The sequence below is a fragment of the Lagenorhynchus albirostris genome, chromosome X, assembly GCF_949774975.1.
Source record: "Lagenorhynchus albirostris chromosome X, mLagAlb1.1, whole genome shotgun sequence".
Lineage (NCBI taxonomy): Eukaryota > Metazoa > Chordata > Mammalia > Artiodactyla > Delphinidae > Lagenorhynchus > Lagenorhynchus albirostris.
The window spans coordinates 31,568,046-31,591,677 of NC_083116.1; the positions used below are offsets into that span (position 1 = coordinate 31,568,046).

Here is a 23,632-nt window from a genome sequence, read left to right on the forward strand (position 1 = left end):
TACTTGAGGATTATTAGCCAGGGCTATGTCTAGTCTTCCATATGGGGTTGCATCATTAAGTATAATGTAAGACTGGGCTACCCTAGGCATTTATCCATAAAACTTTGGACACATTAGATGCTAAATTAATGGTTGTTAGATGTAGAATAAATGACATGAGCTATTGCATATAAACAAAATAAGCCTTTAGCAAATACAACTAACAGTGTACACTAAGCAAAACGTTGAAGGAAGGGCAGTATTCAAAGTTGTATGTTACCCAGTAAGGAGGCATTTGGAATGTCTCTTCCAGTCACCCAGGAATGGATTCTTGAAGAAAGTAGGCCTCTCAGGAGCTGCAGACTTAAAGACTGAAGAGCCCTGGGAACATTCCAGGCATATGGTACAGCTTGGGAAGAAGGCTCAAGGGTGAAAGTAACATATTTGGGCTTGAAAAAAAAAAAAGAAGCATTTTGCCAAACATGTTTTTCCCCTCAGTGTTCAAAGTAAAAAAAGGAAATGCAATCCATATGGTTTGGACTCATTTATGCTCAATTATGAAGAGCTTCAAGACATTTTCTAACCCCTTAAGTTTTTAGGCCCTTTTTCTCCCTGAAGAACAGGAAGTCTTAATTTTCCTAGCTTAAGGGAACTTGAAAACTAAACGATTTATGTTGAACTTAAATATGAGAGTTCATGAGTTTAAATTCAGACAGACTTGGTATAATCTGATGTCCAAACTGTTGCCAGTGATGTTTTTTCTACTCAGAACCCTCAGTGTGATATCTTTCAGAGCAACTCTGTTTTGATTTCTGTCTTTAAATGGAGGAGAACATACTTTGAAATAAGAAAATGCAGGGGGTTCAGAATTTATAACTGGGTTACTGATGGCTTCAGCCCAGTTGTACATCTGAACAAATTGCATCCATATGCTAGCATAGCCTTGTTTTTTTTTTTCATTTCTTACATCTGCAAGGAAAACAAATCTCATAATATATTAGTAAACAAGCATACCATTTGATTTTTAAACCTTATGTAATCACTTTGATCCAAGAGAACTCTTCCACACAGAACTAGCATTTTTACTGACTTTCCTCTGACATGCTCCAATTTTAAAATTTTTATTTCCTTCACCACTAAGAATTGCCTCATGCATTGAAGTACATAGTTCATTATTTCCGCTGTAGATAATATGAAGGGTACTGATTTAAGAAGGTAACAAAAAGGGAAAGGTTGATCAAAGTAGAGATTCAGACCAGTAATGGGACCACAAAGACAATATTTACTTTGCTTTGTTTTTGCCATAATACTTAACTTAGATGTTGAGCTTCAGCTATACCATTCCACCCTGCCCTTCAACCTGATCCCTAAAGAGACACTCAGCATTCTAATTTGCTCCTGCATCTCTTCAGTTTCCATCTTTCCATGACGCTTTCCTGTGTGGAATCTGCAGTCAGCACCAAGTTAACCAACTTAGGGAAGTTGTGACCACAGGAAATATGGTGGCCTCTTCCTTCTGTGTGAAACAACTATTGTCAAAGCTATACTTTCATATTTTTCACTGGCTCCTCAGTTATTCCCATGTTCAAATAAAGATCTTTAATCTTAAGTCTCAAGTCCCGTGAATTGGTATGGTCCAATTGTCCCAAAACAGACCATTTTTTCCCTTACCCACTAGAGCAGATGGGTCCAACAGTTCTGTCTGGTATCATTCCACCTGTCTAGAAATAGACAGGATGCTTAGGTGTGGGTGTCCTGGCACCCAAATACTCTCTATCAACTGCTGCTGTTCACTGTGACTGTTACCTGCTTACATTGGCTGAAGGGACTGTTTCCTTAGAAACATAGTGCTGCCTTTTTAGTGAGCCTGGGGTTTGGGGAGGGGGAGCCAGGTGCAGTAGAGTCTGGTTGTGATTAAAGATAGAATGACCAGTATTAAAATAAGGGTAACTAGATTGATGACTTTTTACTTTACCTAGGTGAGTTGTAATATCTGATGTGAATAGAAGCACATAAAGCATTGTTAAAACATAATTTAATTCATTTAATCTTAGGAACAACGCTTTGAGGTAGGTCCTGTTTTTATCCCCAATTTAACACTGAGGAAATGGAAGCTCAGATAGGTTCAGTCACCTGTGCAAGGTTGAGTGGCTAGTAAGGTATAAATGTGGGAACCAAGCCCAGGTCTCTGACTCCAAGTCCACTGTTCTTTGTTTTATTCTACAAGACACCTGCAACGACAATTTGTTCCAGGAGTTTTGAGGGGTGACACAGTGAAAAAAGTGGCTTTATTCTTATTTCAATTCCCTTCCTTCAGGGCACAGTTCTCTTTTGCTCAATGTAAGGTTTTCTTTTCTTTAGTGAAATACTCCACTTTTTTAGGCTTTTCAAATTTTTGAAGCAAACACTTTCCAAGAGTTGTATATTTATCTATCTCATTACTTAGTGGTGGATAGAATTTGGCTTAAAAAGATCAAGTTGCCTAAGAGAAAGATAAATGAGTGGCAGCAAGCACAAGTCTCCAGAAGATCTTTATTGACTACTCCATTTTAAGAGTCCTTATAGTGTATGTCAATGAGTTATAAACTAGGAAAAGAAATGCACAAGGGGACATTCGGAACCTCCTATCTCTTTCTTTCAGCTCCCAGATCTGCAGAACACCACCCTCCTGCTTGGTCCCAGTGGAGCCCCTGAAGGGACGGAAGGGGGCAATAAAATTCATACAGATGAGGGAGTGTGATATAATGATTAAAATACAGGCTCTACAATCAGATCCAAGTTTAAGTCCAGTCTCCAGCACTTCCAAGTTGTACAGCCTTGAACAAGTTACTTACATTCTCTGAACTATAGTTTGTTCATCTACAGAATATGGATAATAATCGTAACTACTTTATAGGGTATTTGTGAGTATTAAATAAGATAATATGTGTATGTATATGTGTGTGTTATTATATATATGATGAAATAAAGTGGTCATGGTTGAGCTTAAATAGAGACAGAGCCAACAATCACCCAGGCATCTCCTGTTATAAGTGATTAGTATAGGAGAAGGTCTAGAGGAAATAATATATTTAGGAAAAAAATTGAAGGTATAAAGCAAAGAAAAGGAGCTTTCTTTGATTCCACATTGCTGACGGTGTTATTCCAATCTGTTTATTTATAGAAACTTGAATTAAGAAGAAACTTGACAGCACATTTACATTCATCTTTTCTGAAGAAAGGGCCACACCTAACCCAGCCCAGAAGCCTGGGGATAGTTGAACAACTGGATATTTTGCTGCAACTCCGAGGTCAGCCTAGTTCAGAAAGAGCCCTTTAAGTTAGGAAATACAATAATTATTCATTTAAACAACATTCCTGAATACCTACTATGTGTGTAGTGCTGAGGGTACTAGGTGTGTGAAGGGAGGAGGGGTCGACCATAGTTCCAACATTCAAGAAACTCACAGGTTGCAGAGATAGATGTATAAACAGATATTTATAATGCAATGAGAAAAGTACTATAATGCAGGTATGTGCAAAAGAGAGAACAAATAATAGTGGATGGTAAGTTAGGGAAGGATTCACTCAGAAGGTGAAGTTTGAGTTGTCTGACAAGATGGAGAAAAGTTCACCAATTAGAGCTCAGAAGAAGGTAGGAAGACAATCCAGGCAGAAGGAGCATGTGCAAAGGCACTGTGATATAAAAAACAAAAAACAGCGCACTCGTGGATCTACAATTATGTCTGGAAGGTTGGAGCTTAGAGTACACGAGAGTAGAAGATGGGAGTAGGGAAGGGTAGAAGATGAAGCTTGAAGAGCTAGGAAGGAGGCAAATCATGAAGAGTTCTTGATGCCCAAGGGGTTTGACATTATCCTCCAGACACTGAAGAGTTCTAAATAGTGGTGGAACATAATCAAATCTGTGTTTTAGATCACTCTGGTTGCAGTGTAGAAAATAGATTGTAAACAGCAGAACACTGAGCCATGGAAACCAATTAGGAGGAAGTTGAAATAATGTAGATGTGAGATGATGATGATCCGGACTAAGGTGCTAGCACTGGACTTGTAGAAAAGCATAAAGAACTCCCCAGGTGCAAAGGCTTCTAATCTTATCAGAAATGCCAAAAGGCAAAAGGCAATAGGAAAGTAGTCTCAAGGAAGCACACCAGTAAAGTCTCAAAGCCATAGGTGTGAATGCAAATAACATCCGTTTAGTCTAACCTTCCCTGAGTAAACAGAACAAGTAGATTGCTGGGGCCTCAACCTCTGGTTTATCAAACATGATTAATAGTGAATTTCTTCCCTAAAGGACACACACTTCAGGTTACACAACTCAAAAGAAAAACAAGACAGGATTAATGTGGCATTGGTTCTCACTGAACGTTTGACACAATGCAAGCCACTGTGTTCAGCGCCTCACCCGTATGGCTTACCCAGCAGAGCTAAAGTTTCAGAGACTTCCGCATTCTTCCCTTGGGAAGCCCCTTCCATTCCTACTATTGATGTCAAGAGTGAAGGATGCAAAGTGAATCAATCCACCAGCATTTCCTGAACACCTCCTAGGTACCCAGCCCTACATTGGTACTGGCAGAAGTTAGGGGGTGGATGAGGGTGTGGGTGGAGGGTAGAGAACCATAAGATAGACCCCTTGCCCTCAAGAAGCTCACACTGTGACCTAAACTGGAAGTGTCTTAGTAGCCTAGGGAAGGTTAAGCTCAGTGTGGGCTGACCAATTCAAAGAAGACTTCCTGGAGGAGAGAGGGTGTGCATGAGTTTCGAGGGTGAGTGAGATCTGAATCGGAAATGAAAGGGAGGTTCTACCAGGCAAGGGTGGGGAGGGAGAGGATACATGGGGGGGGTAATAGTGACAGAATAACAATAGAGTTTATTTCCTTCAGTAACACCTTAGAGCAGGAAAAGTTCTTTCTGGCATCTGTATTGTAGCTTTAAGAGGGACAGGGCAAGGGTGGGAGAGAAGAGGAGGAAAAAATATCTTGTGAAATTTTTCCAAAATGGATTCTGTGATGACGCTCTTCTCGCATTGCTGTTGGTACAATATAGAGACAGACTTGAAGGGAATAAGAAGTCGGGAAGGGGGCTTCCCTGGTGGTGCAGTGGTTAAGAATCCATCTGCCAATGCAGGAGACACAGGTTCGAACCCTGGTCCAGGAAGATCCCACATGACGCAGAGCAACTAAGCCCATGCGCCACGACTACTGAGCCTGCGCTCTAGAGCCCACGAGCCACAACTACTGAGCCCATGTGCCACAACTACTGGAGCACATGCGCCTACAGCCCATGCTCCGCAACAAGAGAAGCCACCGCAACGAGAAGCCCGCGCACCACAACGAAGAGTAGCCCCCGCTCACCGCAACTAGAGAAAGCCCGTGCACAGCAACGAGACCCAAGCAGCCAAAAATTAATTAATTAATTAATTATTTTTTAAAAAAAGAAGTCAGGAAGGAAGAGAGAATTAGCATTTACTGAGTGCCTCTATTTCTATATCTTGTCTCACTTTGCCCCCTCCCAGAGTTAAGTGGTTCTCTAGCTGTGTACACATTGGACTTGCACTCAAAAGAGCTTAGTTCAAGAGTTAGCTCTGCCACTTAGAACCTGTGTAGACATTAATCACAGCTTTTCTGAACCTCAATTTCCTTATGTATATAGAAGGCAACAAAACTATCTACCCTACTCAATCAACAAGATTATTATGAAAATTGCATGAGATAATTGATATGAGAGTAGTTTGCAGAGTGTGAACATTGCACAAACATGTATCCTATTGTGTAGTTCTGGCAACTGAACGTATGCTTGATTCTGCCACTTACTACCTGTGCAAACTTCAGATAGCCACAGCTTTCCTCTGACATTCTCCGCAGGGCTGTAAAGATGAACTTACCAAAACCCATCCATCCACTCATCAGTAAATGCTTATTAATTATCTACTCTCTGTCAGGCACTGTGCTGAAAGATAGGTATAAAAAGATTGGGCCCCTTTTCAAGGAACTGCCAATCTAGTTGAATATACAAGCTAGGAAACAGATAAATATAAAATAAGACTTGCTTTTATGGGGATATACATGCAGAGAATGCAGTGGAGCTTAGAAAAGTCAGCCCTAACAATGAGTAAAGGAGTCAGAGTCACAAAGTGTAAGTTGTAACCAAGGCTTGACAGAGGAGAAAGGGTTTGCCTAGGGGCCAAAAAGCAGAGTGGGAGAGCTCAGTCAGCTATAGTGTTTAGGATAAGAAGAGCCCGGGTCAAAGTTGAAATTCCAATATTTAAGAAGTAGACTGAAATAAAAGAGACTACAAAGTAGACTGAGAAAAGTTAGAACACAAAGAAAGAGCAGTATCATGACACCCAAAAAAGGAGGGAGTGGTCAAGAGTGCCCAAGGCTATCAAGAATCAAGATGAGACTTAAAAAATATCCACTGAAAATGAGCAAATGGGACCTAATGAAACTTCAAAGCTTTTGCACAGCAAAGGAAACCATAAACAAGATGAAAAGACAACCCTCAGAACGGGAGAAAATATTTGCAAATGAAGCAACTGACAAAGGATTAATCTCCAAAATTTACAAGCAGCTCATGCAGCTCAATTTCAAAAAAACAAACAACCCAATCCAAAAATGGGCAGAAGACCTAAATAGACATTTCTCCAAAGAAGATATACAGATTGCCAACAAACACATGAAAGAATGCTCAACATCATTAATCATTAGAGAAATGCAAATCAAAACTACAATGAGATATCACCTCACACCAGCCAGAATGGCCATCATAAAAAAATCTAGAAACAATAAATGCTGGAGAGGGTGTGGAGAAAAGGGAACACTCTTGCACTGTTGGTGGGAATGTAAATTGATACAGCCACCATGGAGAACAGTATGGAGGTTCCTTAAAAACCTAAACATAGAACTACCATATGACCCAACAATCCCACTACTGGGCATATACCTTGAGAAAACCACAATTCAAAAAGAGTCATGTACCCCAATGTTCATTGCAGTTCTATTTACAGTAGCCAGGACATGGAATCAACCTAAGTGTCCATCAACAGATGAATGGATAAAGAAGATGTGGCACATATATACAATGGAATATTACTCAGCCATAAAAAGAAACGAAATTGAGTTATTTGTAGTGAGGTGGATGGACCTAGAGTCTGTCATACAGAGTGAAGTAAGTCAGAAAGAGAAAAACAAATACCGTATGCTAACACATATATATGGAATCTAAGAAAAAAAAAAAAAGGTCATGAAGAACCTAAGGGGTAAGATGGGAATAAAGACACAGACCTACTAGAGCACGGACTTGAGGATATGGGGAGGGGGAAGGGTAAGCTGTGACAAAGTGAGAGAGTGGCATGGACATATATACACTACCAAACGTAAAATAGATAGCTAGTGGGAAGCAGCCGCATAGCACAGGGAGATAAGCTCGGTGCTTTGTGACCATCTAAAGGGGTGGGAAAGGGAGGGTGGGAGGGAGGGAGAGGCTAGAGGGAAGAGATATGGAAACATATGTATATGTGTAAGTGATTCACTTTGTTATAAAGCAGAAACTAATGCACATACACACACAAAAATATACCCACTGAATTTTGTGACAAGGGGGTCATTGGTGACCTTGGCAAGATCCATATTTACTAGGCTTAGGAAGTGAATGGGAATTGAGGAAGTAGAGATTACAGGTGGAGAATACTGTTATTCTAGAAATTTTGCTAATAAAAATAGGTAAAGATAGGAAGTAATGGAGGAGGATGTAGGATTCAGGGACGTGTTTGTTTGTTTCTTTATTGTTTTATTTTTTTAGGTCACAGAGATTTGAGCATTATATCTTGAAGGGAAATATCCCATGGCGAGAGTAGTTGAGGATATAGGAGAAATAAAAGACAACTGATAGATTGAGGTTCAAAGGAGGCAAAGGTATAAGTAAGAACGCAGGAAGCAAGATCCATTTTTGACAAGGGAAGGGATACAACTTCACCTGAAGTTGGACAGAAGAAGGTGAAGCTGAGTACAAAATAATTGTTTGTACAGCACCTACCGTGTACAAGGGCCTTTGCATATACTGTTCTGTCTGCTTGAGATTCTCTTTTCCCCCTGTCACTAGGCCAGATCTCTGCTCATCATTCAGACTTCATCTCAACTGTCATTTCTTCAAGGAAGTCTTCTTCTACTCCCCAGAGACAAGGTTAGGTCTCCCTATTGCATGCCATCAAGGCACTGTTTTCTCCTCCCTCATAGCACTTTTGACAGTTTGTAATTGTGCATTCATTAATGAATGTGATCATTTGAATATTTATTTCATCTACCAGATGGTAAGCTCTGTGAGGAAAGAAGTCAAGCCTCCTCTGGCTCACTTCATTATCTCCAGTAGGTAGTACATAGTGCCTAGTATAGAATAGGTATCTAATAAACACATGTTGAATCATCTTAAATGTATACACTTAATTGCACTAGGTGTTGACAAAATAGAAAATCTCTATTTTTGCTTCCTACAAGGGGCAGTTCCTATAAGGGAACTTCAGTCTAGCAGAGACGATAAGCCATATATCCAAATGGTTATAAGACAGAGATAGCACTTGGTGCAAATAACACTCCTTCTATCAAGTGGAACACTCATCCTACCCAGAATCAATCTCTCCTTCCTCTTGACTTTCATTGCACTTTTCTCATACTGATATCGTAGTACTCTCTTTGGTTTACAGTTTATTAGCTTAGCTCTTCAGTCTTCCTGTACATTCCTCTTCTGTTTAAATCAAGTTAGAGTCAGGCTCAGTTGCTTTCAACTGAGAATCCTAATACACGTGATAATTTTCCTTAAACATCGAGCCATTTGACTCAGAATCATTTCAAAACTGGTTTTCTCTGTAGTTGTTTTTTCTTTTATCAAATGCAGTTTTGAAACACATTTGATAGAAATTTTAAAATTTGATTTCAAAAATTGACTTTTTTGCTTTTGCTTATTCAATAGCAGATTAGATTTTGCTGGATATTCAGGTAATTGAACTGCTCAGCGTACTTAAAACAGCTGGCTGGTTGGCATAGTTACAGTGGTTTAAGATTATGCTGGTGTCAGGACCGATTTGGCTATTTCTTTTCTTTTCTCTTTTCTCTAAAATAAAGATACCACTAGACCCAAAAATGCAAGAGCAGCTATACATTTATGTGTTTTTCTTTTCAGTTCAAATGAGTTATAATTACCCATAAGGGCACAAATTCTAGGACACTTTGAGGCAATTAGGGAAAGCAGCATAGAAGAAGCTGCGAGGAATCTTGAAAGGTCTATCCAAAACCCTGGGATCCAGAAAAGGCGTTACTATGCTTCTGAGAAATATTTTAGGGTATTTGGGGAAGCACTGGGCTAGAAATTGGGAACCTGCAACATCTGGCTGGAAGGCCTAAGTGAAACATGGTATTTAGCACCTCCTGTCTTTGGCAAAATCCTGACAGAACTTTGTCATTGCCAACAATTTCCTTAGAGTCTTTGAGTCAGATCTGGTGGATGTCACAGAGCCATTTAGTCTGATATGATCTGGTCTGCTGCTTGGAAGACTAGGTCAATGGTGTCTAGGGGGCAGTATTGACACCAAAATTGCCAGAAAGTGGTGTATAACTTTATACCTGATTATAGTTGATAAATTATAGCTGAAAAAGCCAGGAATTTTTAATTTCATCAAAGTTATGTAAAAAAATTCCCCATCTTACATTACTTTTTTTTTTAACCTAATAAAGAAAAAGCATAGGCTCTGAAGTGAGACACGTTTAGGTTCAAATTCTACTTCACCACTTATAGTCACCTTCAGGTAAGCCACTTAATCTCTTTAATCCAAATGGGAGTCACACCACTTTCCTCATGAGATTTTTGTAAGGTTTAAGTAAAATAACCTATGAAAAGTCCCTGGAACACAATATCTAGCTCATAGAATATACTCTTCATATATTACTGTTCTTTCCTTCTTTTGAAAAATGAGAATGTAATTTAAAGCTTTAGTTTCCATTTACTTTCATGTAGAAATTAATTATATTTTAGGGGCAATTTCTTTTATTCTTTCACTATGAAATGAACTATCTTTGCAGAAGTGTATTCATATTTCATGTGGTGGCATCTAATGCATATGACTTTGCATTCTAGAAAATCATAAAATGAGGACTTCTGTCCTTTAGAATAGAAGCAACATAGACAAGACCAAGATTCAGGAAGTATAGGAATAAGGACTACTTGTGTTGCTCTGTCAGCGTATTACCAGAGAATAGCACAGAAAAGTACTTGAGGAGCAGACTAGTAACATGGCCCAGAGAGTTATATGATAAGAAGGAACTCCTTGTGATGCTGAGGTCTTTCAGGAAAGAACAGAGGTTTGAATACAAATTTAGGTTTGTGAGAGATTAGTTTATGCTTTATAAAATGAAGATTTGGTATTTTCCTTAAATTTTTCTAAGCATTATACTCTGCATTGAGCAGTAAAATCTTCTGAAGATATCTGGGTGTCGGTTTTTAATGTAATTTTAATAGTTCACATTTCAAATTCTGAAACTGGTTGAAAACAAATACTATCACAATCTGAGAGATTTTCAACATAGACTTTAACTTTTTTTCTGCTCTCCTTGATTTGGTGGTTTATGATTCTAGAAATATTTTCTTTTTAATTTGAGGGTAGTGCCATGGATAGTAATAAAAGAACATTAATCCATTTAGATTTTCATTATGCCTTATATTTAATTTACACTTTTTTCTTTGGTAATTAGGAAGAGAGAAGGAAATGAGAGATTCGATGGAAAAAGCTATGTTAGTTAGGAGCACTTCACCATTCCTAATGTTCCCTTTTCACAAAGTGAGCTCACTTAGTCTACTAGGGACCCCTTTCTGAATCCTTTACTTACGCTGCCTGTGGGGAGATGGAAGGACACAGTTGAGTGGTAAATTTGGGAAGAATAACTGGGCATGATTGGCTTGAATGTGCCCTTTTTCCTCTTGGGAGCAAGCTTCCTGTAGATAACATAAGTTCTCCTCTGGTCTTCCAGACCACAGGTTATACATGTGGTTACACCTGCAGGGGGAGGCCAGTCCCTATCCAGTTCTGTCTAAGACGGGGTGGTTATATTTGCCTAATTATGGGAATCAGTGAGCAGGCCCTGTAGGATACTAGGCCTAAAGACAAATCCTCAAACCGGACCTTCCCAATAATAAAGGTGATATCTGCATATCCATATTGCCGTCTTTGTTTTGTTTCTCAAAATACTTATAACCTGGGGCAGAAGAGAGTTGGTATTTATTGGACGCCTTTTCTCCCTTTCCCTGGAGAGCACATCATGTAAGAAAATTGTTTTTTCTAAATATTAATTTAAAAAACACTAACTGAATGTCATATAGATCTGAAGTAGCATGTTAACATTTTTAACATTTGCTCTTTTAACATGCGTTGCAACATTATATCTACTAATTTTCTCCACATTTATTGGTAGGAAATTGGGATTTGAAACTTGAATGTTCTTCACAAACAATGACTAATGCCAACTCTTCACTTAGAGAATTATGGGAAAAAAGCCAAATCAATGAAACAGCTGAGGAAAGATTGGTGTACAAGAAAAATTAATGTTCACAATTTGGAAAGAGTCTGGAATAGCATATGATATCTGGCATCCAAAATCAATTCTCCACTTCATGATTAAAGGAACATTTTTGAACCATAACCAGACACAAATGCAGCATTAAATAGAACTCAGATGGTCACCTCTCAACCTTAAAGGGAATGAAAGGCAGTGGTTTACTTTTTTTAATTACTGGTAAAATAAAGACAACCAATGGGATGGAAGTGTTTAAAAATGTTTCGTGAGCTCTTTATTATTGGGCATTAAACTAGTTAACAGTGACTACTTGGTATTTTACAAAGGACAAAGTCCAAGATAAGTTCCTAAATCACTGTGTTCTGATATTGCCACCAGAGATATTACTTGTTTCTATTTCTTGGATTGCAGACTATGGATAGGACCCAATAGGAGTGACTATAAAGTAATATGCTTGTCTCTAATAAACATGTCAGAACAAATATGATCATATTAATATTGTCCCTTTAAAGTAGCACTTTGTGTATTTATCTCAGTGATGCTGCCATTCAACAAAGTGTGCTCAGATTCCTCTTTTAAATTGATGAATAACCACAACGGACTGCACAAATCTTAAATATACAGATCAATTAAATGTATATATGTAAGCACCACTCAAATCAAGATGTAGAACATTTCAAGAAGCCCAGAAGTCTCCTTTATGCTAACTACCAGTCATTACTCTTCCCCCCCAAAAACCCATTTTTCTAAACAGTATCAACATAGATTAGTTTTGACACTTTTTGAACTTTATATAAAATAAAAGCATACATTATATACTCTTGAGTACCTGTGTTTTGCTCAGCATTATGTTTTTATTTTTTATTTTTATTTATTTATTTTTTTGCGCTACGCGGGCCTCTCACTGTTGTGGCCTCTCCCGTTGTGGAGCACAGGCTCCAGACGCGCAGGCGCAGCGGCCATGGCCCAAGGGCCCAGTCGCTCCGCGGCACGTGGGATCCTCCCGGACCGGGGCACGAACCCGTGTTCCCTGCATCGGCAGGCGGACTCTCAACCACTGCGCCACCAGGGAAGCCCTAGCATTATGTTTTTAAAGTAATCCATGCTCGGGACTTCCCTGGCGGTCCAGTGGTTAAGACTCTGCGCTCCCAATGCAGAGGGGGCGGGTTCAATCCCTGGTTGGGGAACTAAGGTCCTGCATGCGTGGCCAAAATAAAACGAACCAAAAAAAAGTAATTCATGTTCTTGTTCTATTTATTGATATGTAACATTGTACTATTGTGTGAATATACCACAGTTTATGTATGTATTCTACTACTGAAGGATATTTGGATTATGTCTAAAGTGGTGCTATTATGAATAATACCACTATGCATGTTATTGCACACATTTTCTTATGGACATAAGCATTCCTTATACAAAAGAGGAATTGTTAGGTTATAGAAAGGTATTTAGCTTTTTAAAAATTACTACCAATCCAAAAGAGCTAAAAGTAGAGTCTTGAACAGATATTTGTACACCCATGTTCATAGCAACATTATTCACAAGAGTCAAAGAGTGGAAGTAACTCAAGTGTCCATGGACAGATGAATGGATAAACAAAATGTGGTACATACATATAATGGAATATTAGTCAGCCTTAAAAATAAATTCTGACATGCTACAACATGGATGAAACTTAAGGATAAAGAATATTATGCTAAATGAAATGAGCCAGTCACAAAAAGACAAATAGTGTATAATTCCACTTATGTGAGGTCGCTAGAGTAGTCAACTTCATAGAGACAGAAAGTAGAATGTTAGTTGCCAGATGCTGGGGGCAGGGAGGGATGGGGAGTTGTTGCCTAATGAATGCAGAGTTTCAGTTTTGCAAGATGAAAAGAGTCCTGGAGATGGACGGTGGAAATGGTTGCACAACAATGTGAATGTGTACTTAATACCACTGAACTGTACATTTAAAAATGGTTAAGATGGTAAATTTTGTTATGTATATTTTACTATAATTTTAAAAAATTTTAACTACTACCAAAGATTTTTCAAAAATGATTATAGTAGTTTATGCTTCCACTAGCAATGTGTGAGAATTCCAATTGTTCCACATTCTGAGTTGGTATTATTCATCCATTTAATTTTTAACCATAGTAGTGTATACCAATATTTTGTTGTGGTTCTATTTTGCATTTCCCTAATGACTAATGATGTTGAGCATCCTCTAATAAGTTTATTGCTTATTTGGATACCTTCTTTTTTCAAGTGTCTGTTCAGCTCTTTTGCCCACGTATTTCTGTTGGTTTGTCTTCCTTTTTTCTTTTTGATTTGTAGGAGTTCTTTATACATTCCAAATAAAAGTTTTTTGCCAGATTGATAGATTACAAATATTTTCTCCCACACTGTAGCTTGCCTTTTCACTCACTTAATGGTATCGTTTGATGAACAGTTCCTATAGCATAGTTTTTTGAATTTCCTAATAGGAAAATATTCTTATATTTGGAGGGGAATTTGATCCCTAGAAAAAACATTTTAATCTTCAAAGCTGAGATGATGATGATGACGATACAACCTCCTCCCCAAGTCTAATCAAGGAGATATAAGGATTGTGAGCTCAGCACACAGATAAGGGTGGAATTAAGTTCTCATTATAAGTAGCAGACTGAGAAATTGCCTTGGCAGGAACTAATCTTTCATGTGTAACTTGTTTATATATTTTGGCTTCCTTCTTGGCACTGAGAAGAACACTTAAAGGTGCATGACTGTGTCAAACAGTAATAAATTTGATGAAGAGTATTAATAAAGTAACTAATCTTGCCATGTATTACCATTTGGAATTTAAAACTATTCAAGATCATGAAATGACATCCAGGTGTGGTGTATGTGCAAGAGAAAAAGGGAGAAGGAGCGACTGTCCCTGAAGACAATACGGAAGGACAAGTTCTAAAAATAATTGGGAGGATGCCACAGACACTGAATTAGGTATAAGTTTTCCAACGAGATAGCAATCATTTGGATGTATGTCTCATTGCTTTTTAGTCATAAGTACAGTTCAACAAATATCCACTAGGCCCCTTGGACATGGATGAATTAGTGCCCTTAGTGCCCTTTGTGAGGAGAGTTCCTTCACCTCTTGCCTACCCCACCACTCAAAAGGCATTTCAGTCCTCAACCAGAAATTGAGTGAAACAACTGCCTGATCCTAAAAGGAACCTAGGCATAGCCCTAGCATCCAAAATGTCACAGTTATATACTGTTAAAAATTCTAACAGCCATCATGGAAGTTCATGGGTTGATCCAAGTTCAGACTTAACTTAATAAAAAAAAAAATCTTCCCTTTTTACTTTTTTTTTGCTCGTATTCATTTAATGAGTGAATTCATAAAATAAGGATAAAACAGATTGTAATTGTTTTGCATTGTATAGAGAAATGGGTCTGTTTAGGCCAAACACAAAAACAAGAATCAGTGAAAAGCCCAGGGATCCTAGTGATCAAGACAAAGCCTACACATGCATTGGTAATATGAACAAATGCAAACATCTTTTTGTTCTTTACATTAATTATCTCATATTAGCCTTCAACAATACGATGAGTTGAACACTATGATCACCTCCAATTTATAGTTGAAAGAACGGAAATAGATGGAAGTTAAATAACTTACCTGAATAAGTTACATGGATAGTGTACGGTAGAGCCAGAACTTAAACCTGATGTGTCTCACCTCAGAGCTACAATGCTCTATTACCTCCCCCACTGAAACCTACCTAACCTGAGTACAGGCAAACCTGGGAGATACTGAGGGTTCAGTTCCAGACCACCACAATAAAGCAAAAATCCAATAAAGCAAGTCACAAACTGCACTGTAATCTATTAAGTGTGCAACAGCATTATGTCTAAAAAAAAAAATGTTGTTTAACTTTAAACAATTTTAATTTTAAAATACTTTATTGCTAAAAAAATGTCAACCATCATCTGAGCCTTCAGCAAGTCACAATCTTTTTGCCGGTGGCAGGTCTTGCCTCTCTGTTGACGGCTGCTGACTGATCAGGATGGTGGTTGCTGAAGGCTGGGATGGCCGTGGCAGTTTCTTAAAATAAGACAACAATGAAGTTTGCCATATCAACTGACTCTTCCTTTCATGAACGTTTTATATGTAGCACATGGTGCTGTTTGATAGCATTTTACCCACAGTAGGACTTCTTTCAAAATTGGAGTCAATCCTCTCAAACCCTGCTGCTGCTTTATCAACTAAGTTATGTAATATTCTAAATCCTTTGCCTGTCATGTCAACCGCCTTCACAGCATCTTCACCAGGAGTAGACTCCATCTCCAGAACCACTTTCTTTGCTCATCCATAAGAAGCAACTCCTCATCCATTAAAGTTTTATCACAAGATTGCAGCAATTCAGTCAGAATTCAGAAGCTCCACTTCTAATTTTAGTTCTCTTGCTATTTCCACAAATCTTCATTCCCTAGTCCAACATGAAAACTCACCCTTCAAAACCAAATTTAGGAGTCACCTTTCTTTACACCTTCCTTAACTTACCAGGTTTCCAAAGTTCTCCGATTAGGCGTCTAGTATAACATTAATAACATTCCATTTTTTTTGTTGTTGCTCATGAGTCTGTCTCTCTCAACTAAGCTCTAAGTTATTAGTGGGCATAAGTCATCATCTTACTCCTGTCTGTATCTATGGCAACTAGCCTTCTGCCATATACATAATAGATAGTAACTGTCTACTTAATTGATCTAAATGGAAGTCCATATAGGGGATATAGTCTGATCTATACTCTGATTTTGATTTATCATTCTGCAAAGGATTGTATTACTAGTTGATTTTCACCACTGGTGTTATCAGATTCAACCAGGTTATTTTATTATTTTTAAATGTGGTAAAATATGTAATATAAAATTTACCATCTTAACCATTTTTAAGTGCACAGCTCAGTAGTGTTAGGTATATTCACGTTGTCATGCAACCAATGTCCAGAAATTTTTATCTTGCGAAACTGAAATTTTATGCCCATTAAAAAACAACTCCCCATTCCCCCCTCCCTCAGCCCCTGGCCACCACCATTCTCTTTTCTGTTTCTATGAATTTGACTACTTTAGATACCTCATATAAGTGGAACCATACAACATTTGTCTTTTTGTGATTCCACCAGTTGATTTTTAAACTCCAAAAATGTTACATTACCAATGGGCATCAGAAGAGTAAAACTTTAAAGTGGAAGTATTCGCATTTTAATTATTTGTTCACTCACAGAGGGGTTTGTCCTATCAGGACATCTCTAAGCTTATCAGAATTCTCTATTTCCTGTATTTGAAAAGAGCTAATGTGCATTCTCTTATTGTACAAGTTTCCAGATCCCTTGGAGAAAAGACAAGATAGCAGTTGGCATAGGCTAGGAGAAAAAATTCCAGTTAAGGTCTGTAAGCTCTTTAGTGTGTGCTATACAGTGGGAAAAAATAAACAAGTGTCAGAAGAGACAGTAAGCAAATTAAAGAAATACCAGAAACATGACAGCAACCATTCTGGGGGAAAATGGTATCTGTTTCATTCACTCTCAACAAATTTTTGGATTAACTAAAAGTTAAACTTCCGACTTGTCTAGAGTTGTCCTGGGGGAAAAGAATAACAATGGGAAATTTGTGATGTTGAAATGTTCAGAATTTAATGCCATAAATGACAATCTGTACACAACATCAAATCATCTAAATTAAAATGACAAATTCAAGCCATCTTCCAAATGTTGTCTAATTTTTTTTTTGTATTGCTCAAGTCCCATCTTGTTCACAATAAAATCCAAAGTCCTTATGATGGCCTGCAAGGCTCTATGTGACCAGGTTCCTGTTAACCCACTGACCTCATTTCCTATCATTCATTTCTTCATTCACTGTTCAGCCTTCTCTAGCCACAGTGACATTTATGCTGTTTCTTAAACACTCTAGATAAACCTCGGGGCCTGTCCCTTTGTCTACCTGGAAAGCTTTACCCCAAGGCATTCTCATGGCTTACCCCATTACTTCGTTCAGGTCTTTACTCAATGTCCTTTCCTCAAAGAGGTTCCCCAGACCACCTTTTATAAAATAGTACCCTATCTCTGTCACTTTTTATCCCCTTACTTGATTTTATTTTTCTTCATAGAATCTATCATTATCTGGTACATTTCAATATTTTTTGTTGTCTTTCACCCCTTACTAGAATGAAAACTCTATGAGGTCCATTAGACTTGTCTAATTTGTTTATGCTAGATCTCTAACACCTAGCATAGTGCCTGACACATAGTAGATATTATTCACCGAACTGATAAAGTTCCGTTTGCCAAGTCATTATGCAGTAGGTAGAAACTCAGTCTCCATACTGTAGGTAAATAAACATTAGGTTCTGTCCTCTAATTAGCTAAAAATACAAAATCTCTATGACCTTTACTTATTTGAATTCAGGTGTTCTCCAAGTATAGTTCCTGAACCAACAACATCTGCAGCATCGGGAACTTGTTAGTAGTTCCCAAATGAATCAGAAATTCTGGGACTGGTGCTCAGCGATCTGTATTTTAGCAAGTCCTCCAGGTAATGCTTAGGGAACTATATCAGTCTAATCCAAGTCCTTTTGCACAAGGGAAATCTCTAAGGGTATGCTAGAAAGAAGTTTTCTTAAAGGTAAAAAATGAAAAAGGATAAATATATAAAATCTAAGTCCAGAAAAGGCAAGAATAGAAAGATAGCTGCTGCCTTTTCTAGAGTTTGTTTTATTTAATGTTAGCAGAGCTTTTTTTTTTTTTTTTTTTTTTTTTTTGCATGCCCTATTAGATCTGGGTCAACTATAGCTTTCTGTAGATGCCATTTAAAAGGACACTTATACCTGCCTCCTTAGAATGAACCTAAGTGTTTACCGTTGAGGCTACATTTGTGCCTTCTCTTCGTAGATGTATAAAACTTCTTGACTTTAAATGATTTTTTTTCTTCAGAAACATTAAAAATACTTCACGGATATATCCCAGTATTCTGGATAATGACGTGTGAGTTCAGTGGTCACCATTTTCAAAATGATACATTGCAACTTGATAAGTACTGACTGTAAAAGCCAAGATCTCATTAAACAAAACTGGAAATAGAAATGACACGCATCCTGAATGGGGGTGCATATCTACATCAGTGACCATTCCAGTAGGAAAAAGTGCCAAAATCCTTGAAACCTCTCCCTTTGGTTTTGACTTTTTTTTCAGGATTATTAAGACATTTGAATAAAATAAAGCTTGAAAGAACTTTAAAAAGTATAAAGCACTATACAAGTAAAACTAATCCAAATAATAGCTAACCATTAATTGGACACCTTTCTGTGCTAGGCTGTATGCAAAGCATTTTACATACATTATCACAATCTCTCAGCAATTCTTCAAGGTAGGTAGTATTACCTTCATTTTACAAATGAGGTTATGTAACCTGCCCAAGGCCATATAATTAAGAAATAGTACAGGTGAAATATGAACCAAGATCTGTCATATTTAAAATCCTATGCTGCTAACCTCTACACTCATTGACTCAGCGCCACTTTCACTGCATCTATAACTATATCCACACGCATATATTTAGATAAGTTTCAAATATAGCACATTGTCATTGTAGAAATTAAAAAGTAAAAGATGTATTTAAAACAAAGAGTTAAACTCCCCTTTGCCATAATCCAACTGCAATTCCACTTTTATTCATATTTGAAATGGGCAAAATTCTGTTTGCCTCAACAGGAATATTTTCCTAGTGAAAGTGAAGCAGAAATGTTCTGAAAATATCTATTTTAATAGCTCCTCTGGAAAAAAAATGGTCTGTTTTAATTACAATAAATGGATTAGTTATCGCATTTCTTAAACATGATTCAGTGAAGTGCACTTCAATTTTTATTTTTTTTAAGTTTTCATCTGTTTATTCAAACAAGATGTGTCTAGGAGTTTAAAATACGCTGGACACCATTATGCTTTGTGAGTAATGCAGAAAGCCATTTAAAATGAAATCAATTTCACCATATTTTGTGACACTGGTCTATTAAGAGTGAATCCCTACGTATTCCTAGACTGTAAACAATGGGAACTGAAGTCTCAGAGGGATCACATTAGGGATCATACATAATAGACAAAATTCTTAAATTGTCTTATTCGCTTTATACAATCAATGCATACTTAAGCAAAACTGAATTCCTTATTAAGCAAACATTTTTGCATAAGCTGCCTTCTCTTTATCTTTCTGTGCCTTTATCTTTTGCTTGACTCTCAGCAATTCTGCCTGGATAGCTTTATCCTCTGGTGCAATCTCCTGAGCTTTCTTAAGATCAGCCAATGCTCAATCGTATTCTTTTAGTCCTTGCCATCCTTGGGCTCTACGGTACAGTGCTTTGGTATTTGCTGGATCTACTTCAAGGGCCTCCAAACAACTGTCGACTGCTCCCTGCCAATCAGACATCTTCAGTTTCCAAGCGCCGATATTCAGCCCGCAGCTCAAAGTGACAGGCTGCAGCTTTGCTCCACTTGCGTTCTCAGTAGCAGCCTTCGAGCCTTCCACATACCTTAAAACTTCTGTGTATTTTTTAATGGCCATCTCCCAGTTCTGGGATTTGAAAAAAGTATTTCCAATGTCTTTTAAGTCTTCCGTTATTAGTAAAATTTTATCTACATCTTTTTATTTATTTATTTATTTATTTATTTTTATCTACATCTTTTAAATCTATGTCTGCATCCTCTGGGAAGTCTGGATGACTGTCACCAGATCCATCCTTTGGGAATATTCCCCAATCATCCCCTTCCTTCAGTTCTCCGCATTCTGCAATAACGTACAATTTGGCAGGTTTCTCACCTTTCACCTCCACATTTTCCAGAATCCTTGCCACACCCATTCCTTTAATCACTTGGCCAAACACCACGTGTTTCCCATCCAAGTGAGGAGTTGGAACCGTGGTGATGAAGAACTGAGAGCCGTTTGTGTTGCTGCCTGCATTTGCCATGCTCAGTAATCCCTCTTTATCATGATGTCCATTCTTATAACTTGAATGGTGCAACATACCCCGATGGGGACATCTTGGAACAATGAAGATAAGAAGGCACAGGCACCACTAATGTCCTTTAGGAGCCTGGACATTAACCAGGTCTGCTAGTTGGCAAATCCCCTGACATCCTGGACATTAGCAATGGTTTTGTTGCTCTTATAATGGAAATTTTCATCTTCAAATTCTTCACCATAAATACTTTCTCCACCTGTCCCATTCTGATTTGAGAAGTTTCCACCCTGAATCATAAATTTCTTAATAATTCGATGGAAAGGGCATCCTTTGAAATGGAGAGGTTTCCCAGTGGTGGGTCCAATGCCTTCTTCTCCTGTACACAACATACGAAATTTTTCTGCAGTTTTGGGTACAATATCTGCAAACAATTCCAAGGCATTTCGACCAACTTGCTCCCCTCCTATGTCCACGTCGAAGAAGACTCGGGGGTTACTGGGGTTGGAGGGCTTAGCTTGGGGGGACAGGTGTGACATTGTGGCCCGCAGACGCGTTCCCGAGCGCCTGGGAACACCCCATGGCCGCCGCGCAGCCCGAACCCCCAAGTCGCTCCGTCTGCCAAGAACGGCAGCGCTGGCGAGATGCTTCCGACGGGGGTTCAGAATCCGCGGCCCAACTTCTGGCGTCACCTCCCGACTTCCGCCGTCGCCGGCCCACTTCAATTTTTAAAGCAAACATTTGGACTATTAAGATAGTACCAACTAACCTTGCTACTTGCAAAGCAAATGCTTTAGTTAGTTGAGCTGTCAATGTGGACACAGCCCAACATCTCTGTATTCCCATTCAGCTATGATTCCTCCTCTATCAGCTCTATCATGTGATAAATTAGTCAGAAGCCTGGCAGTCCATCGAGATTTGCTTCATTCACCAGCAGGGCAGGTGTATTTAACAACTCTTTGGCAGGAGCACAGATTGTTTTTTTCGGCCTGCTGAAAAAGATTCTCCAGTTGTCTTTAATGAATGCTGGCTTGATTCTAAGTTGGAGAATTCTCATGGTATCTCACAGTACCACATGTCAACATGAACAATCCATTTCCATACCCGCTACACTAATACTGTCCACTTGGACTTACAGTAACATAGCAGAGAATGAATTGGGTGAAACCTTGCCTGTTTTCTCCTCCATTCTTTTGGGCAATTCCTGTTCAGTAAGTTCCAAGCTGGCTCAGTGATATTTATTTATTCTTTGATGCTTTTGTCTGCCAATTAGAAGGGAAAGGTAGCATGCTGTCACCATCAACTTTTCCCTGCAATCAGCACAATGCACTGCAGTAAGTGACTGCCTCAGCTCACAAATGCCAAACCTTCACTCAGTTTTAATGCCCAACTTCCAAAATGTTGGCTCCAAAACCCAATATGCTCTTATTGAGTCATCCTGTTGCGAGGCTATTCAGAGCTTCTGGATGATTCCATTTTGATCCTTCTTTATCCATAAGCAATAGGACTCTGACTAATTCTTGGCGGAGTTGTTATTCTGGCTGAAGATCACCTGAGCACATATTCACCTGTCCATGCCATTTGCTCAGGCTATATCGGGACTGCTCTATTCCAACGTGAAGAGAAGCAGTCCCAGAATCCTAGGATTAAAACCAAACAGCCTGAGTCTTAGTAAGGGGGTTAAAGACAGCCTTATCTTACAGGCCCCTCCGCCACCAAGATTTCTACAGGTATTTAAGACAGAAAGGACTTCTTAGTACAAATAGAGAAAGGGAGATACTTATACCATGCTTGCTATGTAGTCCATTAACAATTAGGAGCAAAAGCGTGCAGATCAATTTCCTAAGAAGGACAGAATTTGTAGACTCAAGAGCATAGATGGAAGGCTGACAGAGGCACTCTATCCACTAGGCTTTCTACTGATTCATCATCCCCTTAGTTTCTCCCCACTCCCACCCTGATACTTTCCAGTGATAGACACTCTCCCCTGTGCACTTCAAAATTGCTATATCCATCTGGAGGAATCCAGGTCCTAGTGGAATTGAAATTCCACTAGGTATACATATGTAATGTGCTACAATAGAATGGATGGAATAAGATAGATGTCAGAGATGATATTTGGATAAAGACTTTGAATCTGTGTAAAATATTAAATAATCATATTTCCACAAGATAAAACTGAAGGGGAGGCAGGTGGCTTCAGCATATCAGACATACACAGATGCTCCAAACATGAGAAGAAAACAACAACTTCCCTCTTACAAACAAAGCAAGCCTTTCTTGACCACATTTGTGAGCTGATCAGGGAGAAGTAATGAAAATTGCATAAAGGTTAATGGTTAATGGAACACCACCCAGGGAGTCCCAGGGAGCCTGCCACTCAAGGTTTAGGGAAAGGTGCCATATGTATTCAAGTGCTGGCTCAGCTGTGAGCACCTGCCACAATTCTGCTTTTATAGGACATGCACTGTAAGACAAGACTGAGGTGAGGAAAATCCCAACGTCAGTCGTCGGGAAGTTAGCAATGTATGGTGGCCTTGAGAAAGTGAACTGTCTACTACTGTTCCTTGATATAATAGGATAGGCAAGGGCTTCCCTGGTGGCGCAGTGGTTGAGAGTCTGCCTGCCGATGCAGGGGGCACGGGTTCGTGTCCCGGTCTGGGAAGATCCCACGTGCTGCAGAGCGGCTGGGCCCGTGAGCCATGGCCGCTGAGCCTGTGCGTCCGGAGCCTGTGCTCTGCAACAGGAGAGGCCACAACAGTGAGAGGCCCCCGTACCGCAAAAAAAAAAAAAAGGATAGGCAAGGAGAAAGGTGGAAAAACTCTTTGTTTCAAAAAGATACTCTTTATCTGCAGGACAAGGTGCCTCACTGATACCATAAGCAAAAAACCTGTGAGTACAAAGGAACTTTGTTGTTAGACGTTACACCAGGCCTGGCTGTTAAGTTGGGAGAAGACAGAAAGGACAAGGAGGAAGAGAAAAACAACAGTTACAGAAGAATGACCATTTGTTCCACTACTGACTTGGACAAGAAAGAAAGATACCGAGCAGCCATATTCTACAAGACATATGGCTTTGGGCAAGGCTTTAACTCCTCTGAGCCTCAGTTTCTCATGAAATAAGG

The 23,632-nt window shown here is 38.9% G+C and overlaps 1 protein-coding gene across 1 annotated transcript; it reads right to left on the reverse strand.

Moving 5' to 3' along the window:
- Positions 1-19,694: 19,694 nt before the first annotated feature.
- On the reverse strand, positions 19,695-21,047 carry LOC132512969 (peptidyl-prolyl cis-trans isomerase D-like). Its single transcript, XM_060137095.1, is given in 3 exon segments — positions 19,695-20,196; positions 20,237-20,541; positions 20,715-21,047. Coding segments are annotated over 3 exon segments (1,113 nt in total). The 3' UTR covers positions 19,695-19,721.
- Between the last annotated feature and the right edge of the window lie 2,585 nt (positions 21,048-23,632).